Source organism: Telmatherina bonti, assembly GCF_933228915.1.
Source record: "Telmatherina bonti genome assembly, chromosome: 15".
In the NCBI taxonomy this organism is placed as follows: domain Eukaryota; kingdom Metazoa; phylum Chordata; class Actinopteri; order Atheriniformes; family Telmatherinidae; genus Telmatherina; species Telmatherina bonti.
The window spans coordinates 17324528-17351660 of record NC_136613.1 but is presented as its reverse complement, the minus strand read 5'-3'; the positions used below and the strand labels follow the sequence as shown (position 1 = coordinate 17351660).

General features: G+C 37.2%; 1 protein-coding gene across 1 annotated transcript; it reads left to right on the top strand.

Annotated features, from left to right (window-relative positions):
• The first annotated feature begins 11 nt into the window (after window positions 1-11).
• On the top strand, window positions 12-27133 carry LOC306766781 (follistatin-related protein 1-like). Its single transcript, XM_079254620.1, has 11 exons — window positions 12-148; window positions 272-328; window positions 16812-16913; window positions 17004-17133; window positions 19557-19589; window positions 20252-20382; window positions 21225-21343; window positions 21674-21786; window positions 22309-22419; window positions 22525-22619; window positions 25757-27133. Exons 2-11 carry the CDS (start codon window positions 272-274, stop codon window positions 25796-25798), a joined length of 933 nt encoding a protein of 310 aa, XP_079110746.1. The 5' UTR covers window positions 12-148; the 3' UTR covers window positions 25799-27133.

Here is a 27133-nt window from a genome sequence, read left to right as displayed (position 1 = left end):
GGAGGAGGAGGGGAGACTGACGGACTGGCAGGAATTCCTCAGCGCTCCTCAAATTTCTCCAAACCACGGACCTCCAGCTGCACTCCGTCCGGACAAACACCAAGCCCCGCAACCCCGAGACGCCGAGCGGAGCCGTTTTGACGAAACGGTGCGCCCTAAAATAAGATTTCACACAAGTTTTTCTTTCAGAAGAAAACCGATTGACCTGCTCGTTTGCGTTTTATTGCCCCCCTCCTTCTCACTAAATCTTACTTTCTCTTTTTGTTTCCAGATGTTGCGAAGTGTCGCCGCGCTCCTTCTGCTGGCAGCGGCTCTCTGCAGCGCAGAGGTGAGTTTCTTTCTTTCTTTCAACTTACAAGTTATGATGTTTGTGAGACTGCAGTCTCGCGTCTGCTTTGGACACTTTCTAACGGTTCCGCGTGAAGCTGATCAGCAGACACATAGCAGCCTTGTTTTCTAAGCCAACCACATCTGGAAGAAGAAAAAAAAAAGGTCGAGATAACACGATGTTCTGATGGAAATGGTCCTCGCACAGACCTCATTAAGTTATGATTCCATTTGGCCATTTTTCCCCCCAAGGAGGCAAAAATATCAGTACAGAAGATTACCACAGGGAGTGCCATTCTCCTCTTACATTACCATTTAAATTATTGCACATATAAGGCACTGGGGAAGTGACTTTTTGCCTTTGTTAAATGAATAAAAAACACAATAACACTGTTCCCAGTCTCACTTTTCCCCCCAACTTAGTTGCCCAGTAAAAACAGCCATAAGGAGGAAGAGGGTGACACAGGAATGACAGGCAGCTGTGAAAAGGATTGAAGGGTGAACTGCTGGTTGTGTGTATCTCACAACCCTTGCTCTCTTTGGGGTTGGATTGCCCTCCTCATTAATATTGTAGGATGTTTTGCTGCAAGACACTCAGCCAACTGGCAGCTGGTCTGATGACACACCAACACTGTGTTTGGGTGGTCATTCAGGGGAGCATGTGTTTGTATGTGTGCTCAAGGGCTGTGAGAATACTCACCTTATGGGTCTCACACTGCAGAGCTAAATGGCCCGAGCCCTGAGTAAACACAGAGGTAATGTGCTGTTTGGTGGCACATGGGACGAACACAAACAAAAGGATTGGTAAAAGTCCATCCTTTAAGTCATCTATCTATCTATCTATCTATCTATCTATCTATCTATCTATCTATCTATCTATCTATCTATCTATCTATCTAGAGAGTAATAGGTTGATATCTTTCAAACCTCTTGAATTCCCTTCGATACTATCGTTTTTTTAAACTGCGGTACTACCAAAGCTAACTAGCATCCAAACCGTAGCAGTCACAGAGACTCTAGATTATTATATCTCATCTTAAAATTTAATTGCTCCTCTTGTCTTATTTTCAGTTTTTTTTATTTTCAAATTGTCATCTGTTAGAGTCACTTAAATATCCACAATATATCTTTTTAACCTGTGTTTCAAACAAGATTCATAAAGCTCTTTTGCAATTTATGAAAGAGACCATTAATTTGAGCTGGTTGGCATTGGCAAAACTGTTTACAAATGCTGATTTTTGTCTGCAGCAGAGTTTATAAGAGCAGACTGGTGATAGAATGACACAAAGTTGCACGGAAAATGATGTAAGCACTTTGATTTGTTGAAAAACATGCAGTTTTCTCAGCTGGTGAAACTTACATTCACACTGATGGATTGACATGACTCATGTGCTTACTGACAAGGCATCATAGTGAATGATAAAACATGTTGCTATGAATGCGAAACAGAAAGAGTTCAAATATTTGATGGGGTGATTTGCTGACTCTTGCTCAAAAATTCCGTTTAGCATCTTGCAGAGTATTTGCAGTAGCTAGACAATGTTTTTTGGCAGCTTGTTGTGTGCTACATGTGTCCTCACACCATTTTTTAGAAATGCATGAAGGCAGGTAATTATTCATTTTGACTCCCAAAATCAGAGGTAGCCTCAACCTCATTTACAAAAAGGGAGACAAAAAATGTATTAAGCATTTTTTGACTCATTAAATCAGCTTTATAGATAATACTATTCATCAGTGATCACTTTGGTACAGCGTTTGAGTGAAAACAGTGTAACAGTCTGTAATCAGCTTAATGCTAGCAACAATCACTGCGGTTGGTGGGAATAACAATAAGAGAAATCCTTCTGGATTTTCCGACTTGCACTCAGAACATGATTAACTCATATGTGAAATCATTTGCAGCTCTGAGCTGACTTACAAGACAAAGAGCAGGCTGTGTGTATACTGGAAACAAGAGGGTATAGCTAGTTTTGTTCTACCAAAGACCATTAACTCAAATTACTGCACTCCTAAATATCACAGACTAGTATGTTCTTGGAGACTGGTTGCCAAGCAACAGTGCCCAACGTAAAAAATAAAAAAACCGAAAAAGCTTAGCACAAATCACGTAAGCATTATTTCCAGATTTTGTGCTAAGCTAACCATCTGCTCTTTATAGCTTCGTAATTATTCAGACAAGAGAGTGATATGAGTTTTCTCATCAAACTCTGAGTTGTTGCATTTCTCAAAATGTTCCTAAAACAAGTTAAAACATAGAGGTACTAGTTGGCACTGGATGGTCTTATCTCCAGAAGACACAGCTGTTGAACACCAGGCTCTGTGCTGACATCTTTGTTGACCTGCACAATTACCAGAAGACGGAATAAATAAACACTTAACTGCCGACTCATATATTTTTCCGTGAGTTATAACAAAACACAAGACAGGCCAGTTTTATTTCTGCCAAGGCTTTATACCATAATGCGCTGGCCATTAGTGTTTCAACTGCATTAACATCGCTCATAGCAGACATGCAAGCTCTCCCTGCTGACCTTCCTGGTTTTGCCTGCTGGCTGCTAAATGTGCCATTGTGTGCATCTGTATTGAATGCATAGTTGTGGTTCGTGAGGTATGGCATGGAGGAGACAGAGCACACAGCAGGCTGTGCTGAGTGTAGTAAATGGGAAGGCATTAGAAAGGCATCTATTCTCCAAAGGTAATTACCTTGACAATATATGGCCTGTTGAAGCCGTGGGAAGAGCCTGGAACGGCATACCAGCATGCTGACCAATGGAGGTCAACAAGTTGGAGCAAAGCCCTCTCAGAGGTGAGTCTGATGAGCATGTATGGGGTGCGTTTAGGTTGTGTTTAGATAATGGGATAGCTTAAAAAGAGATTAAACAATAGGAAAAAACACTGTGTTCTGTGGGTTGATGGATGCTTTTATTTACAGGCATGAGTATGGCCTATTAAAACGAGGACACTAACTCCTGATTTATTATCAAAGAAAATGTCTGTGTACTTCCTGAGGTGAGAAATTGCAGCGTTTGAAGATAAGCTGCTCAGCAATGCAATGTGGCATGGTGGCTGAGGTCTGGATTCAGGGAGAGCTGTGTGTGTGTGTCTGCAGGCTGGAAGAGAGATATGCATCTTCTGGATGAAATGTTGATGTTTTACCAAAGCACACCAGGAGCTTGATATGCAAAGGAGGTTGGATGCAGGAGTTGTGAAAGTCATAAGATTTTGTCGCCTCAGGAGACATGTGAGCAAACATACCTGCATACAAACAGAGGTAGAGGAGTTAATACTGTTTTCATTGCCTGCAGTGTGATTGTATTGGGTCCATTGGGACACAGTGTAGTGACACAGTGGGTAATTTTGTTTTTGGTGCTCTAGAATTGAACAAAAAAAAAATACGGACATTTAGAGGAAGCCCATCAAGTCAAGTAAACAAGCTGTACTCTCCACAAGTCACGAGGATAATGAATATAAGAAGGCTGTTGTGACTCTGGATCCATAGCAAGCCTAATTGAGTCATGGCCTTTCATGCAGGCACCCTGCCATGCTTCCATGTTGATGCTTGCTCTTTCTCATTCAAGGTGGGCTAAAAATATCTGCCCAGGTGGAGGGAACATGAGCATTAGAGGGACGCTGTGTCCTCTGTCTGTATCTGCCTGCTCTAATTACTGTAGCTAAACAGCCAGTCATGAATCCTGTGCAGGGATTGCGTGGGGCTGCGAGATAGAGTGATGTAAAACAGAGAGGAGATGGAGCCACAGTCATGCAATTATAGCAGGGGAGATTACGAGAGAGGTAGAACTCAGCTGTGTCAAAAGTAAAGAAGGTGGGCCTGCGTTGTGTTTCATGTCCCTGTCGTGTCTGTTCTCTTCACTCTTGGCTTGGCTTGAAAGTAGTCGTCATTTAGCTAACCAGCTGTACTGGTGTCTTATTATTACCAGCACTCAGTGGAACTGCGCTCCTAAATTAACAAACACAGATACACAAATGACAGAGTGACATTTGAGTCTAGTTTTTTAGGGAAAAGATAATGAAGATGTAGTCATAGGTCCTGAGAGTTAAACATACAGTATGTCTCCCAGAAATATTTGTACACAGACTGCGGTTTTATCTCTTAAGTCAAAAGAGTAGGCTCTTAATTTCAATGTAAGAGTCATCGCACCCAAATTGGAGGCACGGTTTTGGGATTACAGTCTAGTCTAGTCTAGTGTATATGTGCAGGATTTGTTTAGTCTTAAAGTGCATCATGTGTTAGTCTGATTTTGGAGCTTTAGTTTTGTTTAGGTTTGTTTCACCCAATAACTGACTTTCTTCTGTCATGTGAATGTGCTCGTGAATGACTCCCTGTCAGAAGACATCCACGTCTGTGTCCTGCCACATGTTTACACTGACATTTCCAATCATGAGCCAGTATTTTTTCACCTTTATATCTATTAAAATCCAAAAAGTCCAAACAACTTTCCAGAACTTTTCAAGGTGTCTTTCGATCTTTTCGACCTTTCCTGTCCTTGACGGTCAGGAATGATTCATGCCTTGTGATTATCCCCATGACGTCTTCACCTGATGCTAGACCTGGATAATGAAATGCCATTTCCTTGGGAACGTTCTTCTCTCATCCAGCACTGTTGTCTTTTATGGATATCTTATTTTCTAAGGGTGAGCTCACTAATGCTGCACCATTATCTGCTTGAATGAAAACAAGATAAATTTAAAGTCACCCCTCTTCATGAAACAGCTTTTAAGCCCATTGCCTAATAACATTTGACCTCTTAGAGAAAAAGATCATACACTGTTACAGGAATATTGCTTCAAACGTTTTCTCCAGTTTTTTGTGAAACCCTGAAATGACCGCACTTTGTACTGTGGGGTGTGTCATTCACATCTTTGTAACCTGAATATATTTAGGTAAACAGTTAAAGTAATTGTTCTCATAGTGTCTAAAATTCCCAACCTAATTGGATGTACTGGTTCTTTCGTTTACGTCTAATGGATTTGTTAATGCTGACAGTCATCTAGGGCAATTAATCGAATATTAATGTAAACTGACATTCAGGAAAAATAATTTTGATCATGTCCGTTAATTTGATTATTGCTTTTAAATGTATTTAAAAACATTAAGTAAATGATCACATATAAATTGTGTAACAAGAGGGAAGAAGATCTCAGACGGCATGATGTGTATGAGAGCTGAACTGTGAAATCTGGTGAAGATTGTAGCAGCAGGCAGACTTCTGGTTATTGTTTAAGCCAAAGTGATCCAGTTACAGCCTGTTATATTTCAGGTAACATGCTTTTATTTTTTAAAGTGTGACTGTCCCCCACATGTGCCACTCCAACCATATATAATAATTTCCTAACAAATATGTCATTTTTATCTGAGTAAATTTCTGATGTCCAAGAGCAAGTAAATGCAGCATTCAATGTTCTTCTATAATATTTTTCATCAACACTTGTATGTTCTAAATTATAACAAAAACATAATTTCACCATCTGGCTACATGTGTAATCGTATTTTTCTGTCCATACTGTTTGCATTTTATGTAGAGAATAAAAAAAAATCACATTACCAACAGATGTGACAAATGTAAGAAATTTAACAGCCAATAATGCTTAAAAATGCAGATTTGTCTCAAGCAAAGCAAGTTAAAGCAAGTTTTATCATTATCAGTGATGATCAGTGAAGTAGAAATGTTTGGGGTCTAGTGATAAAAGCAGATTGTGCAGAATCTGTCTAAATAAACCACTGTTGATTTAATATAAATATAATATATTAAATGACTATTTGCTTAACTTCTTATATTAGATGACCGCCTTAGTTGTAGTAATCAATTTATTATTTCCTATAAATCAAGACCCTTTAAAAAAAAAAAAAAAAAAAAAAATATATATATATATTATATAATTTTTTACATTTTTTTTACAATTACATTATAAGATCTAATGTGATCTCTCCACACTAATTTTCAATTAAATAAATTTAGAGTGTTTCCAATTATATATATTTATATATATTTTTTTTTATCATTTACATGTTCCTTTCCTCTTTAAGGAAAACTATACTCAGTTTTGCTTCATCAGAGCTGATTAAAACCTGGGTGGAAATATTGCAGCAGCTCTATATCTGACCGTAAAGTTCTGCCCACATACATGTTCATAACATACATGTTCATAACATATCCAGCAGTCTGTAAAAGGAGCTTTTCCTTCTACAAACATGTTCAGGCTGTATGTTGCTAGTTGCAAGCCCCAATACTGGCCTCAGTGAGGGAGAGAAGAGAAGTACAGGGAGTCAGCTCATTACCCCAGCTGGAGTCTAAACATGGCCCTTCCTCCTCAACCTTTCTTCACCTCTCTTATGGTTAAAAAAAAAAACAAGAAAAGCCAGAACAGAGTAGGGGAGAGTTTGAGGGGGCAGAAAAGTGGCAAAGTGGGAAGAAGAAGAAAGTTAGATAGAAACTGAGATTAATGGGAAATTTATCTGGTTAATAGGGGTGAGATCTGCATAAAGGCTCTGAACAGGGTGATGAAAGAGGATTGCAAAGTTATTGGATGAATAGAGGTGGTAGAAAGACAGGTGGTGAGGAGGGAGGCGACGCTGTCGTCCCAGCAGAGTGACAACATGGGAAGCAGAGCCGGGGTTTGTGCCGTGTTCACAGTGTTTTATGTCCTCTGCTGACGTTTTAACTGCAAGCAGATGTAGCTCTGCCCAGACCGTGACTTATTTCCTGCTTTCTTTAGTTGCTCTTTGTCTTTTGTTTTTTACTCTTTCTATGTTCTCTATCCATTCATCACGAGAACATGCCTCTCTTTCTTCCTTTTCTTATCTCATCTTTCTCTCTCTGATTTTTATTGTTCATTTGAAGGGTTTTTTTTTGTTTTTTTTTGGTCTGTTTTTTTTATTTTTTATTTTTGGGTGTAGTTGCCACATTTTCAGCTCTGGAACAACAGAGTCGGTGGGTGTAAAATAACTGGGGTGACATCATCCTGTCCGTTGGTGCATTCCTTTCACACTGAATAAGAACGAGGAGAAGAATAACAGGCAGTGCAAAACTGGTCGTTACCCAAAGCCTCTTTGTTTTCTGCTGGTTTAATCTTAAACTTGCCCCCCAGGAGGGAGATTGAGACCACCCTTAGAGCTCATTCAAAGCACTCATTTCTTTGTAGCACATAAATCTTATTTTGGCACTGTTGTTCCAAGGAGAAACCCAACCTTTATGCCATCAACTGTCAACCAATTACTATTATAGTCATGAAATACTAACCAGGTGTTTTAGCTCAAGGGAATCGTGTTGGTAGATTGTTTTGTTTTAGGGCTCATCTGAGGTTTCAGTCCATGTCCGACCTCAAAAGGCATTTAAGGACAAAAGAAAGTTGCTGAAGATGATCTAATATAGATGAAGATAAAGCTGATTTGGTCTTGTCTTGAGCATTTCAGAATGGAGAGGGTTAAAATTTTGAGTGCAAATTCTACATGTTTCTGTAATGAGTCAATACTGTAGCAAGATGATAGTGTTGTCATGTTTCTCCCCCGTGTGATGGATTTAGCCACAAGCTTGCTTAAATTCCTTAAAGAAGGAAACTGGAACATAGTTAGCTTACAGTGTGGGGTAAAAAGTGGTTCTCATTCTTTTTTGGCTCTGCTCCACTTCTCTTCTGGGAAGCCCTGCCTAAAGAGAAGCGAGAAGGAGGTACTCATGGGTTGAATGAAACGTGGTGCTTCGCCTGAGCCCTGTCTGTCCTCTTCCCTCCTGGTATGAGCCCATGTTTCATGAAGCTGAGGAGAGTTGGACTGTTAGGAGCTGGAAACACATCATGGGGAAGAACTGGAAATGTTGGTAAAGGGGAGCAGAGGCACCTCTATGACCCAGATACAGAGGAGGTTTTGGCTCAAGACGAACTGTCGGACACAAGCTGAGGCACAACATAGCTCAGGAATGCAACCCCCACCCCTCTTTCTCCTGATTCTATCCTTTTCTGTATCCATCTTGCTTTGCTTCCCTTATTCCACTTCTTTTTCACTCAAGACACAGTAAATGTGTTCATATATATATATATATATATATATATATATATATATATATATATATATATATATATATATATATATATATATATATATATATATATGTGTATATATATATATATATACATACATATATATATACATACATATATATATATATATATATATATATACATACATATATATATATACATACATATATATATATATATATATATATATATGTATATATACATATATATATACATATACCTTGAATTAGGGTTGGTAGTTTTAACATATGATCCTTTTTAGTACTTTGGAGTTTCATACCACTTTTTTGGGTTGATAATAAAGTATAAGATAAATTTGTGTTTTATTAAGACATCACATTTAAGAGCAAGTATTAAAAAATAAGAGTGTAAATAAGAAAGAAAAATGTTTTCTTTCCCAAAAAGGCCATTTAGTGCTAATTTTATTTTAGCATATTTTAAATAACTTTTTCAGTTTTTCATGTACCAAATACTCAGCTTACTTTTCACATAAATGATTTCTCATTAGAAGCATCCAGAAGCGATGGTGTGCTAAAAAAAAAAAAACTAAATAAATACTTAAATAGCTTTATTTTCTTTTTTCTTTCTCACATATCACTCCTTTTATAATGACAAGATGTTATACAGACAGCACTTCCACCCTATGAAAGCATTATATAGTTACACCAGATACTTAGTCCAAACCAGTTACTTAAAAAAAGTCCATAACATCTTTTTTTTTATTTTTATTTTGCACTTCTGAAATTTTACTCTCATTTGCTGTGAAGCAACCTATTTATATTCTTTGCATATTTGTTTTTTGGGGGATGGGAAAAGAAATTTTTAAGTCAACCCGTCAGGCCACTAAAAAATAATTAGTTTATTAGTTGTAACGTCACCTTACTATCATTAGTCATTAAATTAAAAAAAATTGTTACATCCAAATTAAAAAATTGTAAAATGTGTGAGATGTTTTTAAATATGTTTGTGTTTTTGTTGTAGGTTTGGGTTATAGTTTTGATACTTGACTTCTGGTCTGTCTTTTTTAGAGAACAGATAATTTATGTATTTTGTATGTTGAACTGAATACAGCTGCTAGGATTATTTTGAGACAAGGAAACGGAGTTACATCATCAGATTTAAACCACTTGGTAAATACAGTGGGTGAGAAGCATCTTATAAAGCAGTGCTTGGTTGATTGAAAGGCAGCATAAAAGAAGAGCAGTCTAATCCCTTGGAGTCTTTTTGAACTCCTATAAAAACTGGCAGAAACTGAAATTCTCATTTACATATTGTGAAAGATATTGACTTGGTTCATTTTGTATTCTACTTTTGTTTCGTGCGCCATCTTTTCCGATGTTTGTGCTGGTATCCTGGGGCTTGAATGTTGCTGTTGATGAGTTGGGCCATCAGTCTTCCTTTTAATGTTAATAATGTTATTTTTTTCAGAAGGATATTCAGAATTTAGTGCAGCATACTAAATTGCAGATATCTTTTGTCTTTTGATCAGTCATTTTTTTCAGATTTTATTATTTTTTATTTAATTTTACATAATAAAAACATAGCAGTCATTGTTTGTCAAGTTTTAAAAAGGTTATCCATTCTTGAAATAACTCAAATGTTGAGAATGTGTTAAGTAAGGGATAATGCTGGACGAGGTGTCCATTATCAGAAATTAGTGGACAATGCAGAGGCGTTCGCGCCAGACAGTTGCCTCCGCAAAATCCATTAATTTCTGGTTATGGTCACCTCGTCGGGCATTATCCCGCTTATACCATGGTCACTCACAAAGGAAATAATGTACGATTAATTACTAATGTTGTTTTTACTGTTAAAATAAGGTTTTTAACAAGAAGCTGCTGGCCAGACTATTTAAAGTCTCTTGTTGTGGCGTGGCCAAGGTAAACACCATTGGCAGCACCTGCAGCTTGTTTGGCAGCAGATACCATTGCAACAAATCACAGATGATGGTGAAATATGATAGTGTTGCGGGATGTGTGTGACTGTGTGGTCCAGGGAGCTCTGTGTATGAACGTGATTGAGTGTGTACAAAGAATGTTGAACGGAAGTGCCGCCGCCCCCTCCTTTTAACGGATTCCAATCAAAATATGGTGATTTTTTTTGAAAATGCATATTTCTTCACAATATGAAGGCGATCAGGGAGGGCGTGCAATGGTTGGTTTCTATAACAGCATAAGAAAAATTCAGCCGTGGAAAAATCTAAATGCGAACAGCACAGACCTTTTTAATTCTTGAAGATTGCCGTGAAATTGGCGTAACCGCCGGAGCATTAATGCAGAGAAACACACGAACGGGCCGCTGCACCGCTGCAGGGTGACGTCAGATCCGCTCTGTCCCCCTTTGAGAGATCTGGAAGTTCCTCACAAACTAACTGATTAAATATTATTTTACACGGTTAAAACAATTTGATGGATATTTTATCTGCAGTGATTGATTTCAACTAACGATCTTGGTTGAACATCAACATAATACAGTACTGATGTGGGCAGGGATTGGGAGATTGTTTTTCCTTTCTTCCTATTCTACTCTGGTTATTGTTCAACCGATGGTCTAAATTAACCTAAAAATTGAATAGAACTTAAAAACTGGCAGATAAGATACATTGATTAGTAACCATTGGCTGCTGTTTGACATAGTCCTTCTTTCTGTTTTTTGTTTTGTCCATTTGTCGCTAACATTTCTGTTACCTCGTTTACCAACTGGCATTTGAGCCACTGCAATGATTTAGAATTATTGGACTATTTGATGGAACTTTTTTTTAAACTGGTGTCCTATATCACTTTTTAAAGGACACCCTGCAACCAATCAGAATCAAGTATTCACCCAGGTCATGGTATAACTAAACTTAAAGTTCACTATATGAACATCTCAAGGGTAAGCATTTTGGAAATTACAGTAATTTACGCTTACTAAAAGTAAGATTAAGATATGATGGAAAAAAAACCCCCCAAAACTCAGCTTAACTCCAAAAAAGGGAACTGACGGTTAGATTCTCAGTTAAGGAAAGAAAAATGGCTTTCAAATACATTAAATAAGTTTTTCTCCCACCCTGTTCTTTTTTTAGGCAAAATATTACATAAAGCTACAACTTTTCATTTCATCTTATGTTTATGTATCACAGGAGTAGACAAATATAAAGCTAGCTGATGAAAGATGTCTATACAGCTTAAAGTCAATTTCTTCACCTTCTTGATAATGGAAAATGATTTAACATCACATCGCACTGAATCGCACAGATTTAAACAAAAAAAAAAGTAGCACAAAAGGTAGTAGTCAAATGTGTTCTGCTGTATTGATTTAATCCCTTTTTGCCAAACACACAAATCAAGTTGGGTTCTTTTTTATTTCATATTATTTTTTTCATTAGTGCACTGATTTAAAAAAAAAAACACAAAAAAAACAACTTCCATTATGTTGTTTGCTGCTGCGGAAAGGTATTTACAGTCTCAAAATCAATGTTATCTCTGCGTATAAAGGGCAGGGATGCATAGTAGGAAAGGATTTGTGGTGGCTTAGTAAAGTGACGTTCACAGGAAAAAAAAAACATTAATTGGCTTGATAGATCAATAAAGCATCTCAAACATGTGCACACAAAATACATATGCACAAACCTTCATATAAAGATGGATCAGTTCTGTTACTCGCACTGTTGTTTTTTGTTCTGCTGCACATGCACTGTTTTCTGTGTGTTCATGTTTAGTTTTGTTCTACTGTGTGCAACCTTATTGTCAGTATAAAAAAAGAGTGGGTATTTTTCTCTGCTGAAGCGAAAAGTTATTACCCTTTTGCGCAAGTTTATAGCAGCTTGGAGTCATTCAGCATGTCAGAGGGGAGGAATTGAGGACCCCTCCTTTCTTCCTTTATCTTGACCTTTTACCTGTTTCCTAATATTCAGACTCTCCTTGCTACTTCCTCATCTTCCTCTTTCTGCCCTTATTTTCCTTTTCAGACTTCAGTGTAAGCTCGGTGAAGTCAGTCTTGGATCAGTAATGTGTCTCCTGTAGCTGTAAAAGGGCACAGCGCTTAAGTTTTAATCTTCTTAAAACATTTAAATAATTTAATTTGCCTGAGAAAAAAAAAAAATAAATAAAAATATGAAACATGGTAGATTATGCTTCTCTACATATATTGAGCCTGTTCTTTTAAGGACTTTGTGTACTCCGCAATCTCCTAAAGGGCACCAAGCTTCTGTGATTAGTGTTAAATGAGTAGGAAAACATCATTTGATGGGGAAAAAATGACATTTAACTAGGACAACCACAGTGGGTAAGATTGTTTTTGTTTTTGCTGTAGTGGTGCATTGTTTCCAGTTACTGCTCAACAGATGACTGGATAAATGATTGTGTTTGCATGCATACCAGTAAAAATAGAAAAATTCCGATTGTGTGTGCAATAAAATAGTATAAAATACTGATCTTAAAGAAGGACTTTAACATTTAAATGAATTCTGTTAGGCTTTCTTTTTATTTTGGATAATGGATTATTTTTGATAATTTTTCTACTTTTATATCTGTCCAAGAACCACAGCCGGGAGACAGTACAAAGCAGTGCAAAAAGACTGGTACCTTTCATTTATTAACCTTACCTGAGTGAGTCGCTACTCTTGGCAATCCCGTCATGCAACAAATAATATACAAATAGCTTTCAGTGTTATAATCAGTGAAAAAGGACCTTCATTTTCGGTCACTTCTCCCCCCTCAGTAATTCATGCTGACTGATTAGATACCATGAAATTAGCTAAGCAAAGGCTACTGGCCTAGCTAGCCTAAGCGATTTAGCCTAGTTTATATTTGGCACACCGATTTAGGCATGCTGTGAATCTTGCTAGTTCAGTAACAGTGAAATTACAAGATGATTAGTAGAGGATTAGCTGGTTGACTATTGTGGGCAACCTTTCAAACTTAAAAATAATTTTGATACATTAAATAAAGAAAGATTTACTGAAAATGAAAGCATGATGTTTAAATAGAAATGAATTTATGGCATTATTAACAACTTAAAACTATGACTGTCTCATACCAGCCTCTAAGTCAAAGGTTTCTTTGACATTTGGCCTAAAACCATGGCTGTCATGTTATAGTACCCTCAATTCACAAAGACAATTAATTGCATTCAGTAGGTATAGAAAACATATGGATGGATTAATATTTCATTGTCCTTGTTTATTTTTACGACTTTAATAAAGTGCAAATCTGGCAAAAATTTCTGGGCTTAAAATGACATTTCAGTTTGTTATTTATTTGTTTCAGCTCTGTGTCAACTTTGACAAACTTTAGAGAATAGTGTGGGAAAATGATGGTGCTATAAATACCATATTGATGTAAATATAACATTTCTGCTACTTTAAATTCAGTTTCCCTTCTACATGGGAGATACAAACCTAATTTTTATTCAGTAGGACTATTTTCAACTTTAAGAATTCCTGCAAAGAAGTTATGTGAAAATTGTTGTTAGAGCCATTCAATTAACATTGTTAGTAAAATATTAAGTTGTTTAATCGTGAGAAAGTGTTGGCCTTCAAGCTTAATTAAAGATAATTAAGGAGGCTCTGAGCTCAGCCTCTGATTGGTTCTGGCTTAAAAAGCCATTCATGAAGTTTAAGTTTCTCTTTACTGTTAGTTGTTGCTGTGGAGCCCAGAGAGCACATGAGTCTTGAACCATGTATAAGTGCATTTACTCAGCAATGCATCTTTCATTTCTTTTGTTTCTACTTTTTTCACTTTGCTGTAATGTTAAAAAGACCAAGTAAAGAAACATAGAAACAAGCATTTACAGTGTTTTTGGAAGCAGGCTTCAGCTACATTCTCAGTCTCTACAGCTAGAAAAGGGCCTTTATAATCAGTGGCATTCTTCCAATCCAATCAGGTTTAATCCTCAATAAAAACTGAGAACATGTCCTTTCCATTTTGGGAGGGATCTGGAAGAAATTGTAAAAGCAGGCTTTTTTTTTTTTAAAGGACCATCATACCATAGGTGGAAATGAACTGCTTGGCGACATCAACACTATCCAACTTCCTTACCAGTTGTGACTAATTTTGGTCATAGCTGAAAAACATTTTATTCACATAAAACTTAACTTTCAAATTTCTCTGCTTTATTCATTATTCTGCTGTCATTCTTGAAATCTGCTGAAAAAATAAGGGGTTTAGGTGATAATAAAAAAAACCATATAAAGTACATGAGTAAATTTTTTTTTCAGGTTATACTGTATGTAAATTTCAAGCTATAACTTAGATTTAGTCAAAACCAGAATATATTAATAGAAAATAGTTAGCAATGGTGCATTTAAAAGAAAATTTCTGCCCACTCATGCTCATATCCACAGTGAAAGCCCCCAGGCCACAGGCAAACATGATTTATGACCACATGAGTTCACCTCCCCTGGTTTAGTGAAGGTGACATTACAGTTGTTTTGTCCATTGTTTTCTACAGTCTCGTGTTACGCTGTATATCAGCGTAGGTCATAAAACCTGAGCAGTTTAGCCTGCTGTGATCCCATCAAGGTTGCCTGATGGACGCTTCTGTTAAAATATCAGCACAAGAGGCCGTTCATGCGCTCACTATGGCAACAATCCAACTGAATCAACTGCCTACACATTTATTAGTCAAATGTCAGGGATCATCTGCTCAGAGAAAGATGGACTGACAGACTTCTATATTGGTAGTGTATTTATTCTCAGGAACCTATCCATTATTCATGTACTGATTAAAGTTTCCACAGGTTTCAACAAGCCTCCAGCCCATCTGTTTCTAACAAACTGGATTGTCCAACATGCTCAAGGCCTCTTGGATCACTTTGAAGATTTTCCATGACCTCAGCTTAGGAGTGCAAGTGTGTGTGTGTGTGTGTGTGTGTGTGTGTGTGTGTGTGTTTGAACTATATATGGAAATTAAGCAAATCCCCACAATCCCCCTCCCCTTGCCATTTTTGAGTTAAAGTTGCTAGAGTGAAATGCAAGCATGTGACTACTAACAATCCACTGGTTTTCAAATATATAAACCAGACATTACAGTCATGAACGCACACAGACACACTGAAACTTAGGATCCAGCTCTTGTACAGTCTAAACACCAACTTTCTGCCTCGGTCACACAGGAAACAGCAGCTTAGAGAAGGAGGAGGCACTAAAGTCTGGAGAAGAAAGGAGGAGAAAAAAGATTTTACTTAGCATGGGAATGGGCCCAGAAGGAAAACACAGCTCAGACTCCAGATGTGGAAACACCCTGTACACACATGCATATCGACTACACACACACACACACACACATACAAAGACACGCAGGGAAAGGAGGGGGTAATGAGGGTCAACAAACGGCTTTGGATCTCCGCTTGGCATCTTGTGATTGGCTGGAATGTAGCTATGGTGACCTAATGTTTTTAGTCTGCTGGCAGTTTCCTAAAATAAAATTTAAAAAAAAAATCAAACAGTAATCAAAAGTTTTAATATGAGTGAATAAATGTAAAAAAAAAAAAAAAAAAAACTGAAATAAATCATGTCTGCACAATAGAGGTATTTGAACCAGTCTGTATAGTTTTCATTTTTATTCATTTATTTAGTTTTGTCTTTGCACCCACAAACAGGGAAGATACCATTTTAATCTGCAGCACTGAGGACTTCCAGATCCAAGTGTGTTTACCCGTAATTTGTCAGGTCAACAGTCGGAGCATCACAATCGACCTTAATAAATATACTAAATCCGAAAAACTCATGATACATTAAAGGACAGAAGTATGATAACAAACAAAGTCAATGTATTTCAATCATTTAAACACATTACAACATTTGATGTGTACATTTTTACAGAAGTAGGAGCGTGAATGGTCACCCCTGTGAAGCTACTTATAGCTTCTACTTATAAAACTACCCTGTGTGTGTGTGTGTGTGTGTGTGTGTGTGTGTGTGTGTGTGTGTGTGTATGTACATATATATATATATATATATATATATATATATATATATATATATATATATATATATATATATATATATATATATATATATATATGTATATATATATATATATATATATATGTATATATATATATATATATATATATATATATATGTATATATATATTTTTTTTTTTTATACCCTATAAAACTACATTAAACGGAGAGAAGTTGTTTAAGTTTATTTTCCTATACATATGTTTGAAATCTACAAAACAGAACAGAATTGATATTTGTGTTCTGTGTCCCATAATAAAGTATGAGCCTGAAACAAGCGATAGATTGCTGTCAACACATTATAATTACTTCAGCATGAGCCTTCTATGATACGCTCCAGCTTCCCCACGAGCTTTTATTGAAGGAAGTGGTTAAAAATATGGATGTATGGAGGAGCCTTGTACGTATGCAACAGCACCACCCTGTGTGCAAAACTTGCAACTTTTACTAAAATGTCAACATTATTGTTTTCATGTCATCTAGGATCTGCAGAGCAAGAGCAAAGTGTGTGCCAATGTGTTTTGCGGGGCCGGCAGAGAGTGTGCCGTCAATGAGAAAGGGGAGCCAAGCTGTTTGTGCATAGAGGTGAGAGATGGATGTGGGCTTCAGTGGAAGTCAAGTGGCATCTCACCTGAAGTCATTTTCACTGGCTTTCTGTTTTTCATTTATTTGTAGAGCTGTAAGCCCCACAAGAGGTCAGTGTGTGGCAGCAATGGTAAGACCTACAGGAATCACTGTGAGCTCCACAGGGATGCTTGTCTGACTGGATTGAAGATTCAAGTGGCCCACGATGGACACTGCAAGGGTACAATCAACAGCACACAGCAACAAATGACAAAAAACACTATCTACAAAGAGAAGATGCATTTATATTCTTTTTATGAAGTTGCTGTGGGACCCACAGTGGGTCATCTCGTGTGTCAGCAGAGGCAAACTACTGAAAAAGGCGCTTAACTCCTTAACTGCTCACTCTGCACACAGCTTTCAAGTGTCTACCAGAGATAGGAAAAAATACAGAAACTAATTTCCCCAAATGAGACTGAAAAGTAAAAATGATGATAATTATTATTATTATACTTTTTTTCCAAGACCACTTATGATTTATCGTAAATTTGCTTCAAACTTCTCGCATTGATTAAACCCCTAAAAAATTTTTTAAAATCTATTTGAAAGGATGATTCTGGAAAGTTATACTAGGTTCACAGACTACACTGAGACATGCTTGAAGTTGAGCTGTATAAAGATGTTTGGTCTGTATATAAATCATAAGAGACCTTATCCAAAGCTAGACAAGCATCACTGTAACATTATGTAGGGTTGTAGATGGATCACATGAGTTTTATATGTGTTCAAAGTCTATTCCTGATTTGCTGACTTCCTTACCGAATAACTGACTTGCTTTGAACTTATTTATTGTCCCTTCTGAAACTGGACTAGACTGATATGTGCCAGTTGTCGTATACTGTATTATTACTGTACCTTAAGTGTCCTACATGTTCACAAGATGACAAATACTGTCACCCTCTGTCACTTCTTTCTATTGTTGGTGCAGAGGCACTTATGTGAACATGCACAGCAAGATGAAGGCGGCTATATTGCCTGATAGGACTGATCACAAGAGTAACACAAATAAGTGTAACACACTATCTACTATCTATATCTATCTATATATATAAGTTTTTTTTGTGAAAATAATCCCTCTATGCCATCAGATAGCTTTGGCATTCCTCTAATTTAGATATTTAGATCATCCCTACCTTTATCTGAACTGCATGCCACGCTGCAGTTGCTCACCTTCACTTCAGCTGTTATCAAACAACTTATGATCTGTTGCTAATGCTTGATAAACCTTGCTCTTCGTCACCAGCCCTGATAAGTCCCACCCAGAGCCTGATTCTTGTGTGTGATATGCATGTCACAAGTGCTATAAAAAAAATACTTTTTTTTTGTTTCACAAACTCCCAATGTCATGCTGCAGCTGCAAGATGTGCAGTACAAATAAATCCGCCATTGCATGTCAAATTGGACTAAATGTAAAAAAAGTTTATGTTTCACAGTTGATTTTCATTTAATTGATAAACATTCTTACCCTTTATTTGGTACGTTTTTAGTGTACCATTTTTGTACACTTGATTGAACATACAAAATGTCTCTGCATGCTCGTCCATGAAATCATAGAACCACACTAAGTTGTGAATAGATGGTCATAAATGTGATGTTTTACTGTAAAAGTGTCAGCATCTCTTTTGCCCTATCCACTATTATGTCCACTAGATGGTAAACACTACACAGTGAGCAAATGAGTGAACAATATGAACACTGCTAATGAATGCAGTTGACAAAAAAATAACAAGAAGTTACTCTAATATTGGCGGTGTTTACACTGATTGTGTGAATACAGCCTGTGGCTGCTGTTTAAAGTGCTTTAATGGCCCGTGAGAAATATATTTAGTTCACTTATTTATTTTATAAGAGTGCAGGAATTTAAGAGGGTGAATATTTACTGAAACACTGGGAAAAGTTGAGATTAATGACAAAAGATTCTTCAGCATTATAGTGTAATATAAATGTAGTATTTTTTTTAAATGATTTATTGTAATTGTGTTTTAATCAGAGCACAAAAAGGCATGATGCAGATTAGCCAGCCTGCCTGTAAATCTGCTTCTGTGGGAACCACTAGACAACTGAGGTGTCCTAAACACTTTTAACACCTGTGCAACCCTCAAGTAACCTGTGGAGTTTGGCATCACATGCCAGTTATATGCACAACTAATTGTTGATGAATGAATGAATGAATGTTTGACTCCTCTGAGGAGTGTTCTAGGTGCTGATAATACCACTCATTGTTAATCAGCTGATTACCACGTGACCTCTGAACTTATAAATATTCATGGATCAGATAATCTGAGGTGAATGGGTTTGTAGTGACCAATGTGCTACCAAGCTCAAACCTCTGACCTCAACTTTTTATTCAAACGTCTGATATTGGCATGTTATCTTAACTGCACCTTTCACTTTCCACGCAGCACATGTCTGCGTCTGTGGTGGTCTGAACATTGATCGGTGACAGAAAAGGCAGTGTAGTTTTTGAAAATTGTTGTCAGATATTCCTCTTTCCAGACCTTTGCTCACTTCTAGCCATGTTTATCCCCATAAATCTGAATCCATTTAATTTGGCTTCAGTTCTCATATTTTGTTTCTCTCTTCTTTAATCTTTTTTTTTTTTAGAAAAGAAAAAAGAGCAGGCAGCCGCCAGCCCAGGTGAGTTTCTATTTATTTGTATATGCATGCATAAAGAAACTATGAAAAGATCAGTTTCTCGCTGGGTTTTAAAAGTAGATGAAATGTATGAAAAACAAAATACATTTTTACAGCTTCACAGTGATGAAGAGGATGAGTAGCCGCCCAGTGGTGCTAATTAAATAAATCTTACATGTTAACTTGTATACAAAGGCTGCAGGACAAAAACTTTTTTAAAAAAAAGAAAACCACAACGTAGCAGCATCTAAAAGCAAGATTTCTGAAACAGTTTTCTTGTACTTTTGAGATCTGGTGAAACCAGATCATTTTCTGTTAAAGTGGTATGTACCGTAATTAAAGCCTGGGAAAAGTATGCTCTTTTTCTCACACAACTGTATACATTCAGGTTCTATAAAAACAAAAACAAAGAAAAAACTAATAATATTTTAAATATGTTTTAACAGTTTTTCCACAATTGGTTTCTCTCTTATGTCAAGTTTTATCTGTTATTTGAGAGCAATCATTATAATTTACAGTTTGACAGAAAGGTCACCATGACACTGGAAATTTATCACATGTACACAAGGACAGAGCCAGCTGTGTAAAAGTTTTCAAGACAGATTTTATCCTTTGGACTGTTAATTCATGCTTTTGACCTTTGGGAAATACTTTCTCTGCGGCAGTGGTGTGTTACGCTGCTGACCGCAATGAGCTGAGGAGTCGTGTGATTCAGTGGCTGCAGACTGAGGTCGTCCCTGACGGCTGGTTTGTTAAAGGATCCAACTTTTCTGAAATACTACTCAAGTACTTTAAGGTAGGCCTCTTGCCTCTGCTGGCATCCAGTGCAATGGAAATGACACTTGTTTTTATTTATGTTTCTGCATCTTATTTTTTTTTTTTGTACATGCTTTCTTTCCAACAATCCTTACTCTCATCACCACACTCCCAAAGAGTCCAATTATTAATGAGGCAGACCATGCTTGTCTGTTAATGGTTGCTGAATGATGTTAAAGCAGAGGAACAGATGGTTCTTGTTGAAAAAGACAAGTTTATCTAGTCTTCTGTGATTGTGGAAACGTGCTGCACATTTTGAGTGCACTCATTGTTAAATGTATATGCAGCATCTCATGAATATTTTAGATAATCTATCTTGTGCAAACACGGCATATGGCCTAAGCATAATGGATAAATAATGAAAGATCCAGCACTGCCAAACCACCTCAAAAGCCTTTGTTTGCTGCCCTGTGGAGAGAAATGTAAAGCCTGTATACTGCATGTAATATTTCAGTATGAATACACAATTTAATAAGGAAGCATGCCAGAAATGAGTGTGAGAACAGCATGTTTCATGTTACGCTACAATCCCACCACCTGGAAATATTAAAAAAGAAAAAAAAGGCTTTACATTGGCTTGCTGCTTGAGATGCTTAAGCTGAATGGAAATTCAAATGCATGGTTGTCATGACAAGCCGTGTGCTCACAGTATCTTTTGGCTCTAGTTCAGCAACAATGATGTATTTTTAATAATATTTTTAGCTGTCTTATCCAAATGACTCAAACTGATCAAAACATAATGTGAGCCTTGAAAGTAAATGTGAATTACTGTTATTTTATCCCTGTTTTGTGCCATTATTGTGTTAACCTGTGTTTCTGCAGTCATATGACAACGGTGATTCTCTGTTGGACTCCTCTGAGCTGCTCAAATTCATCCAGCACAATGATTCAGTGGTGGAGTTGCAGTCCTATGCTGACCAGGAAAGCAACAAGCTGCTCAGGTCAGTGTTGTTGTGGTTGCTCATCCCTATTTAACAATGTGTGGGGAGGCACTGCCTCAGTTTGCACGTTTTTCCACCTTCCTCTTCAAATGTTTGCTTTTGTGACAACACTCATGATTAAATGTCATAGCTGTACCCTAAGATACTGTTTTAAGACTTATTATATAAGAACCAGAGCAAACATTGCTAAAGGTCTCCTGTGAGAGCCTGTAGTTGTATAAACACCTGTGTTCTGTGGATTAAACTCTAAGCTTCTTGGTATTCAAATGCTCTGTAGCCACTTTATGCATGTGGAAGGTAATATTTTCTGTGTATGTTTGTGATTCATAGGAGTCTGTGCGTTGATGCCCTCATTGAGCTCTCTGATGAGAACGCAGATTGGAAGCTGACCTTCGATGAGTTCCTCAACTGTCTAAGACCTGGTTTCAACCCTCCAGAGAAGAGTGAGCTTCAATAAATGCTTAATAATAATGTGCAGGGAAGTTGCAATACAGCTGCAGACCTGAAAACTCCCAGCAAACTACTGAAATAAGCCTCCAGTTGCAATATTAGTAAGCTTTGTGGCTGTCACCTCTGTCTGCTCAGTCAGTCATTTGTGTACTGGCATTGTACACGTAATTCCACTCATTTAGTCAAGATATTTAAAGCTGTTTGTTTTAAGCACATGATGCGTATCCTAGATGAATCTTTATTTATTTATATTTTTCTTTTTTTTTTTTTAATTCATTTCCCAAACTTTCATATTTAGTAGGGACATTGACATAATTGCAGTCTCGTCATGACTAAGCTAAAAGTAACCAGAAGTGTTCGGCATCGCTGTAAGTTTGTGACATTCATAAAAGCTAACAAGGTGTGGTGATGAAAGTCGATATCAGTGCAACAATCTTTCTGTTATCTCTAAGCTGCATTGTTTTAAAAATGCTCCTGACTGATTGGCTTGTGTGTGTGTGCCTATGTGTGTGCAGAATGTGCCCTGGAGGATGACATGTACGAGGACGGTGCAGACACCCAGGTTGATTGTAACCGCTGCGTTTGTGCATGCGGCAACTGGGTGTGCACTGCTATGACTTGCACTGGTAATGATTTTTCTGTCTTGTTTATGCCACCAATCATTTGAACAGTTTGAGTGAATCATTTCCCATCATGCATGCTCCTTGGCCATTTTTTGTTATCCTTTCCAGACAAACAGACGGCCGTGGATAAGTCAGCAGATCCTGGAGCAGAGATGACAGAGGAGGAGTGGAATCTCCGTGTGGCTGAGCTCAACAAACACCAGGTCTGAAAATCTTATCAATACAATAAAGTAAAAGAATCATATCAGTCAGCATGTGCTTTTTCATCAATATCAGATGCAATATTCAACTTTTTACACAATCTGGCTTTGTCAGCACACATCACATCTCAATATAAACTTTTTATGCAAAGAAAAATTAGGGAAATTTATGCATGACTGATTATTTCTTCCCTTTAATATTGTCAACTAGTCTTGTATTATGCATCGCTGGATAGCATGTACAGTCGCCTTCACACAGTATAACTTGTAAAGATCGTGCTTCAGTGCAATCAGGAACACAGCTGAACTTGAGCTTAAATGAAAAATGTGCTAAAATCCGCAGTAATATTCTCCAGCTGGTTCTCAGTTTTGTTCCGAGTTGCTTGTTGGATTGGATGATTACATGCTCCCACAATAATGATGAAAAAAACAACACATATTGGCCATTTTTACACTTTATCTGTGTTACACTGTTGTAAACTGGTTTCAACACCTCAATAACATGACATGGAAGACCCATGAACAGCAACAACAGCTTGGCACCCCCTCCTTATCCTGGTCACCTGACTGGTCATGTTTTCTCGTTTACCAGGAGTTGTTGTTCATGCAGAACAAATTCTGGTGGTACTCTGTGATGATTCTGGCTCTGTTAAGGAGAGTGATGACAGTCTTAGAGAATGCAATAATACCCTTAATTCTTAAGATATGGGACCACCGATTTGGTCCAGAATTTTTATTCAAATGTGTTTGTTAATTCAAAGTACAGTGACTGCTACACATCTGGCACTATGTGAATCTCAAAACAAGAATAAATTCCAACTGGAGAAGGTTGCAGGAGACTTTGGCATCGTTTTTGGATGGCACTACTTACATGTTTAGCCGTGTTCCTTATTTCACAGAAGCCCACAAACATTACAAGTTCTACCTCTTTGTAAAGTTGACTAATCAGGCTTTCCAATGATATATAATACAATACTATTTGATATTATTAGTGAGGAGAATTAATCAGCAAAATCCAAACAATTTAGAAGTTTTATATATTATCAAGTTTCTCTGTTCCTTGCCAGATTGCAATCATCTAGTTTTGTTCAAATTTCCTTCGCCTTCATCCTTTTCTACAAGTTCCTTTCAGGACTAGTCACTACTATTATTTCATAAATGTGATGACTTCATTTTGATTTTTTCAAAATATAAACATAATTACTGGTAATTTATTTCTTGTCAAAGAGCATTTGAATCGCACCTCTCTGCTAAGACATTACAGTCCACTGAGAAAACTGGAAGGTGTAAGCTTGTGTGAGTGGCTATCGACCTAATACAGCGCAGTGAGCCGCAGCATTAGCAACTTTATTCACTCCAGGACTATCAATGGAAACAAAAACCATAAAGCTTCAATATATGCAGGTGCTCCATAAACAAGAGCTAATGGATAAAACAGTGCTCAAAATTCTTGTGAAATTTCAACTAAGAGTTCATTTAAATGATTTTAGATTAAATTAATGTGTTTTTTTTTAAAAAAGAATTATTTGTGTTCAATAAAACCAAAGTGAGCTTACCACAAAATCAATGTTCGTTTAGTGCATACAACAAATAAATTATCTAATAACTAATCTAAATGATTAGTTTGCTATATTTTGTTGTGTTGGAGCCTACTTGCTTTTATGTGTAATGCTTACAAGGTAGCTCTATGGATCTGGATGGAGGCCACGGCTGAGTTAGCAAGGTCATGTACTTTGTGACTCTGAGGTGTAGCTTTTAATGCCTCAGTAAACACATTTCGCTCCGAGTGTACAGATTTACACAAGCGCTATTTAAATTAACCTTCAAAATGCAACCCTGTTCCCCAAACAGCTGGAGCGCTGTGTAAAATCATCAAAGTTAGGAAAGGATTTTGTTTACAAGCTCTTCTCTAAAGAACTTTTTAGGGACTAGGGATAGCACTTGTTGTAGATTTAAATGTGAAAAGTTTTCACATTTTTTCTTTTTATGAGATTTAAGCTGCTCAACAGTTCCTCCTTTAATTAATTAATTTATTTTTATTTTATTATTTTAGGAGGTTACATAGGTGTGGCATTTCAAGCACTCTAACTCCTGCTGTTGGATTAAATGCTAAATATAATTTGACATTTTCTCAAATGAAGCAGAGATTTCCCTAAGGCGCCATCTTATTAGGAAAAAATAGGGGATCACAATATGGTATAGACACTGTAGATTTATTATCACTGTATCTAGAAATCTAATAGTGTATACACATAAAATGAATGTTGGACTGGAACATAGGGTGGAAATGATAATATGGGTGGAAGTTGAGTTCCATGTTTGAGGGTCTGCACTCTTCTGGGGCAGCTGTAGCTCAGGAGGAAGAGCGGTTGTCTTCCAACTGGAAGGTGGGTGGATCCATTCCAGGTTTCTGACTGACTGTGACTCCATTGGCAAGACACTGAACCCCACGTTGCCTCCCGAATGGGTGAATGTGCCATGTAGTGTAAAGTGCTTTGAATGGTCATCATCACTGGAGACGTTTATAAGTACAAATCCATTTACCATTCAAGTGCTTTTCCAGTTCTAAGTTTCATGTGCTTTTATCACTTGTTTTTATGGTGCAATAAAGATGTTTATCATCAGTATTGATGTTTCATCCACATGTGGAACCTGCCATGTGTAAAGCGCGTGTTTTGCTTTGTATTCACACTGATCATCTTAACTCACAAATGTTTTTACTGCATATGTTGCTAAAACCACTTCCTTGATGTGTCTTGATAATGGGTCATGATGCTTCATGCATCATATGTAGGCTCCATGCCCAAACTCTAAAAATATATCATACAGCTGCATTGTATCTGAAGCAACAGGTGAGACTTGTATCTCACACAGCTGAAGCAGGAGTCTTGGGAGCTAAACGTAAATCATGATGTTCCCCATAAACCACACTCCTGGTGTGAGGTCACTGTAAGAACTGAAACTTGAGATTTGTGCATTTAAATCCACTTTGTGTTTGTTTATTTTTGTTTTAGTTTTTTTGTAGAAAAAGGAAACTTAAACCTGGAGATGCTAAGACAGCTATGTCTACTTTGTTCAGTTTGTTCACCTTTACACAATATATCATTGCTCCTTTCCCATTTTGATGTTTTAAAACACAGGACACAGTCGAGAAGATGAAGACCAGCACAAAGGAGGCCTAATGAGAACACAAGAAGAAGAGGATGCATGCCATCACCCTTCTTCTATACTTGATTTCTCTTGTGGCCGAGTGTTATCAAACTGACTTTTTCATGTTGCTCAGTTATGTTAATTATTATACTTTTTTAAAATTTACATTGTATAAGTGTTTGTGTTGATGTTTCTTAGATTCAAGGGCAATCACAAATGTAATCTGATTCCCTGTGTTCTGTACTGTCATATTTGATTGTATTACTGCTCCCCTACACTAGTCTTGGGGCTATTTTTATTACAATCTTTTTTTTTCCCCCCCAATATGTTACAAAAGAAAACTTCATGTTGTCACTGTTTTGAATTATGGAAGTCAGTGGTAGCAGAAGGTTGCTGAGTTGGGAGCTTGGAAAATCCACTTGTTGAAATGAGGTTACCTGGTGCAACGTGTTTCTTCTTAGCCTTGTGTCAGCAGAAACAAGCTGAAAAATTACCTGTATGTTCCTGTGGTTTTGATTTTTCTTTGCCAGTTAGATTTGGCACAGCAGGCCACTACTCCACCGTTGCACTTCTCTTTTCTTCTCTTTCTCTTATACTGAAATGCATTCGTATTCTACTGCTTTAGTGAGATTTTTACTTTTTTTTAAAAAGTTTGTTTCTATGTACAGTGTGTTATTGGCTTGAGTTAGCTCAGCCTGTTCCCATGTTATGTTTGGAAGAGTCCCTCTGGTGCTTTTGGCTGAAATTTTTTTCTGTCTTGCTTCTCTGAGACAGATAGATGCCAGTCCAGTGCAGTGATGATCTAAGCTTAGCATGAGGAAAGCTAAAACCAAAGTCTTGATGAAGTGTTTGAACAACGTAAAAAAAGAAAAGAAAAAAAAAAAACTCTCCAGGTAAAACATTACTCTGGACCCAGCAACAACACTATACCTGTGCTTTCAAAATCACTAACAGAAGGATTAGCCTCATTGTCAGCTCAAGTAGCGTAGATGCATTGATATCGGGGTGGAAATTATATGTGTGTGTGTGTGCATGTTATTAACGTGAGAGTTGTCTGCATTGTTGATTGTGTTCATATGTTTCAATTTTGTTTCTAAATTTGGATATTTGACAGAAAAAATCAGTGCCTTAGACCTGCAAACGGTATCGGTTTCAACGTTTGCTTGCACATCAGCGGTTTTGCCAAGAGCTTGTTGCAAGAAAGAGTGTGCTTTGCTGAAGTATAACAGTAAACTTTGTAAGTGCTTTGTAACTGTCCCTATAAAAGGTCTGTGTGAATGGTACATTACTAGTTTTGAGTTAGATCTCTATTCCACTGAAAGTGCAAAGACTGTAAGGAAAATGTATGTATGCCAATAAATCCCCTA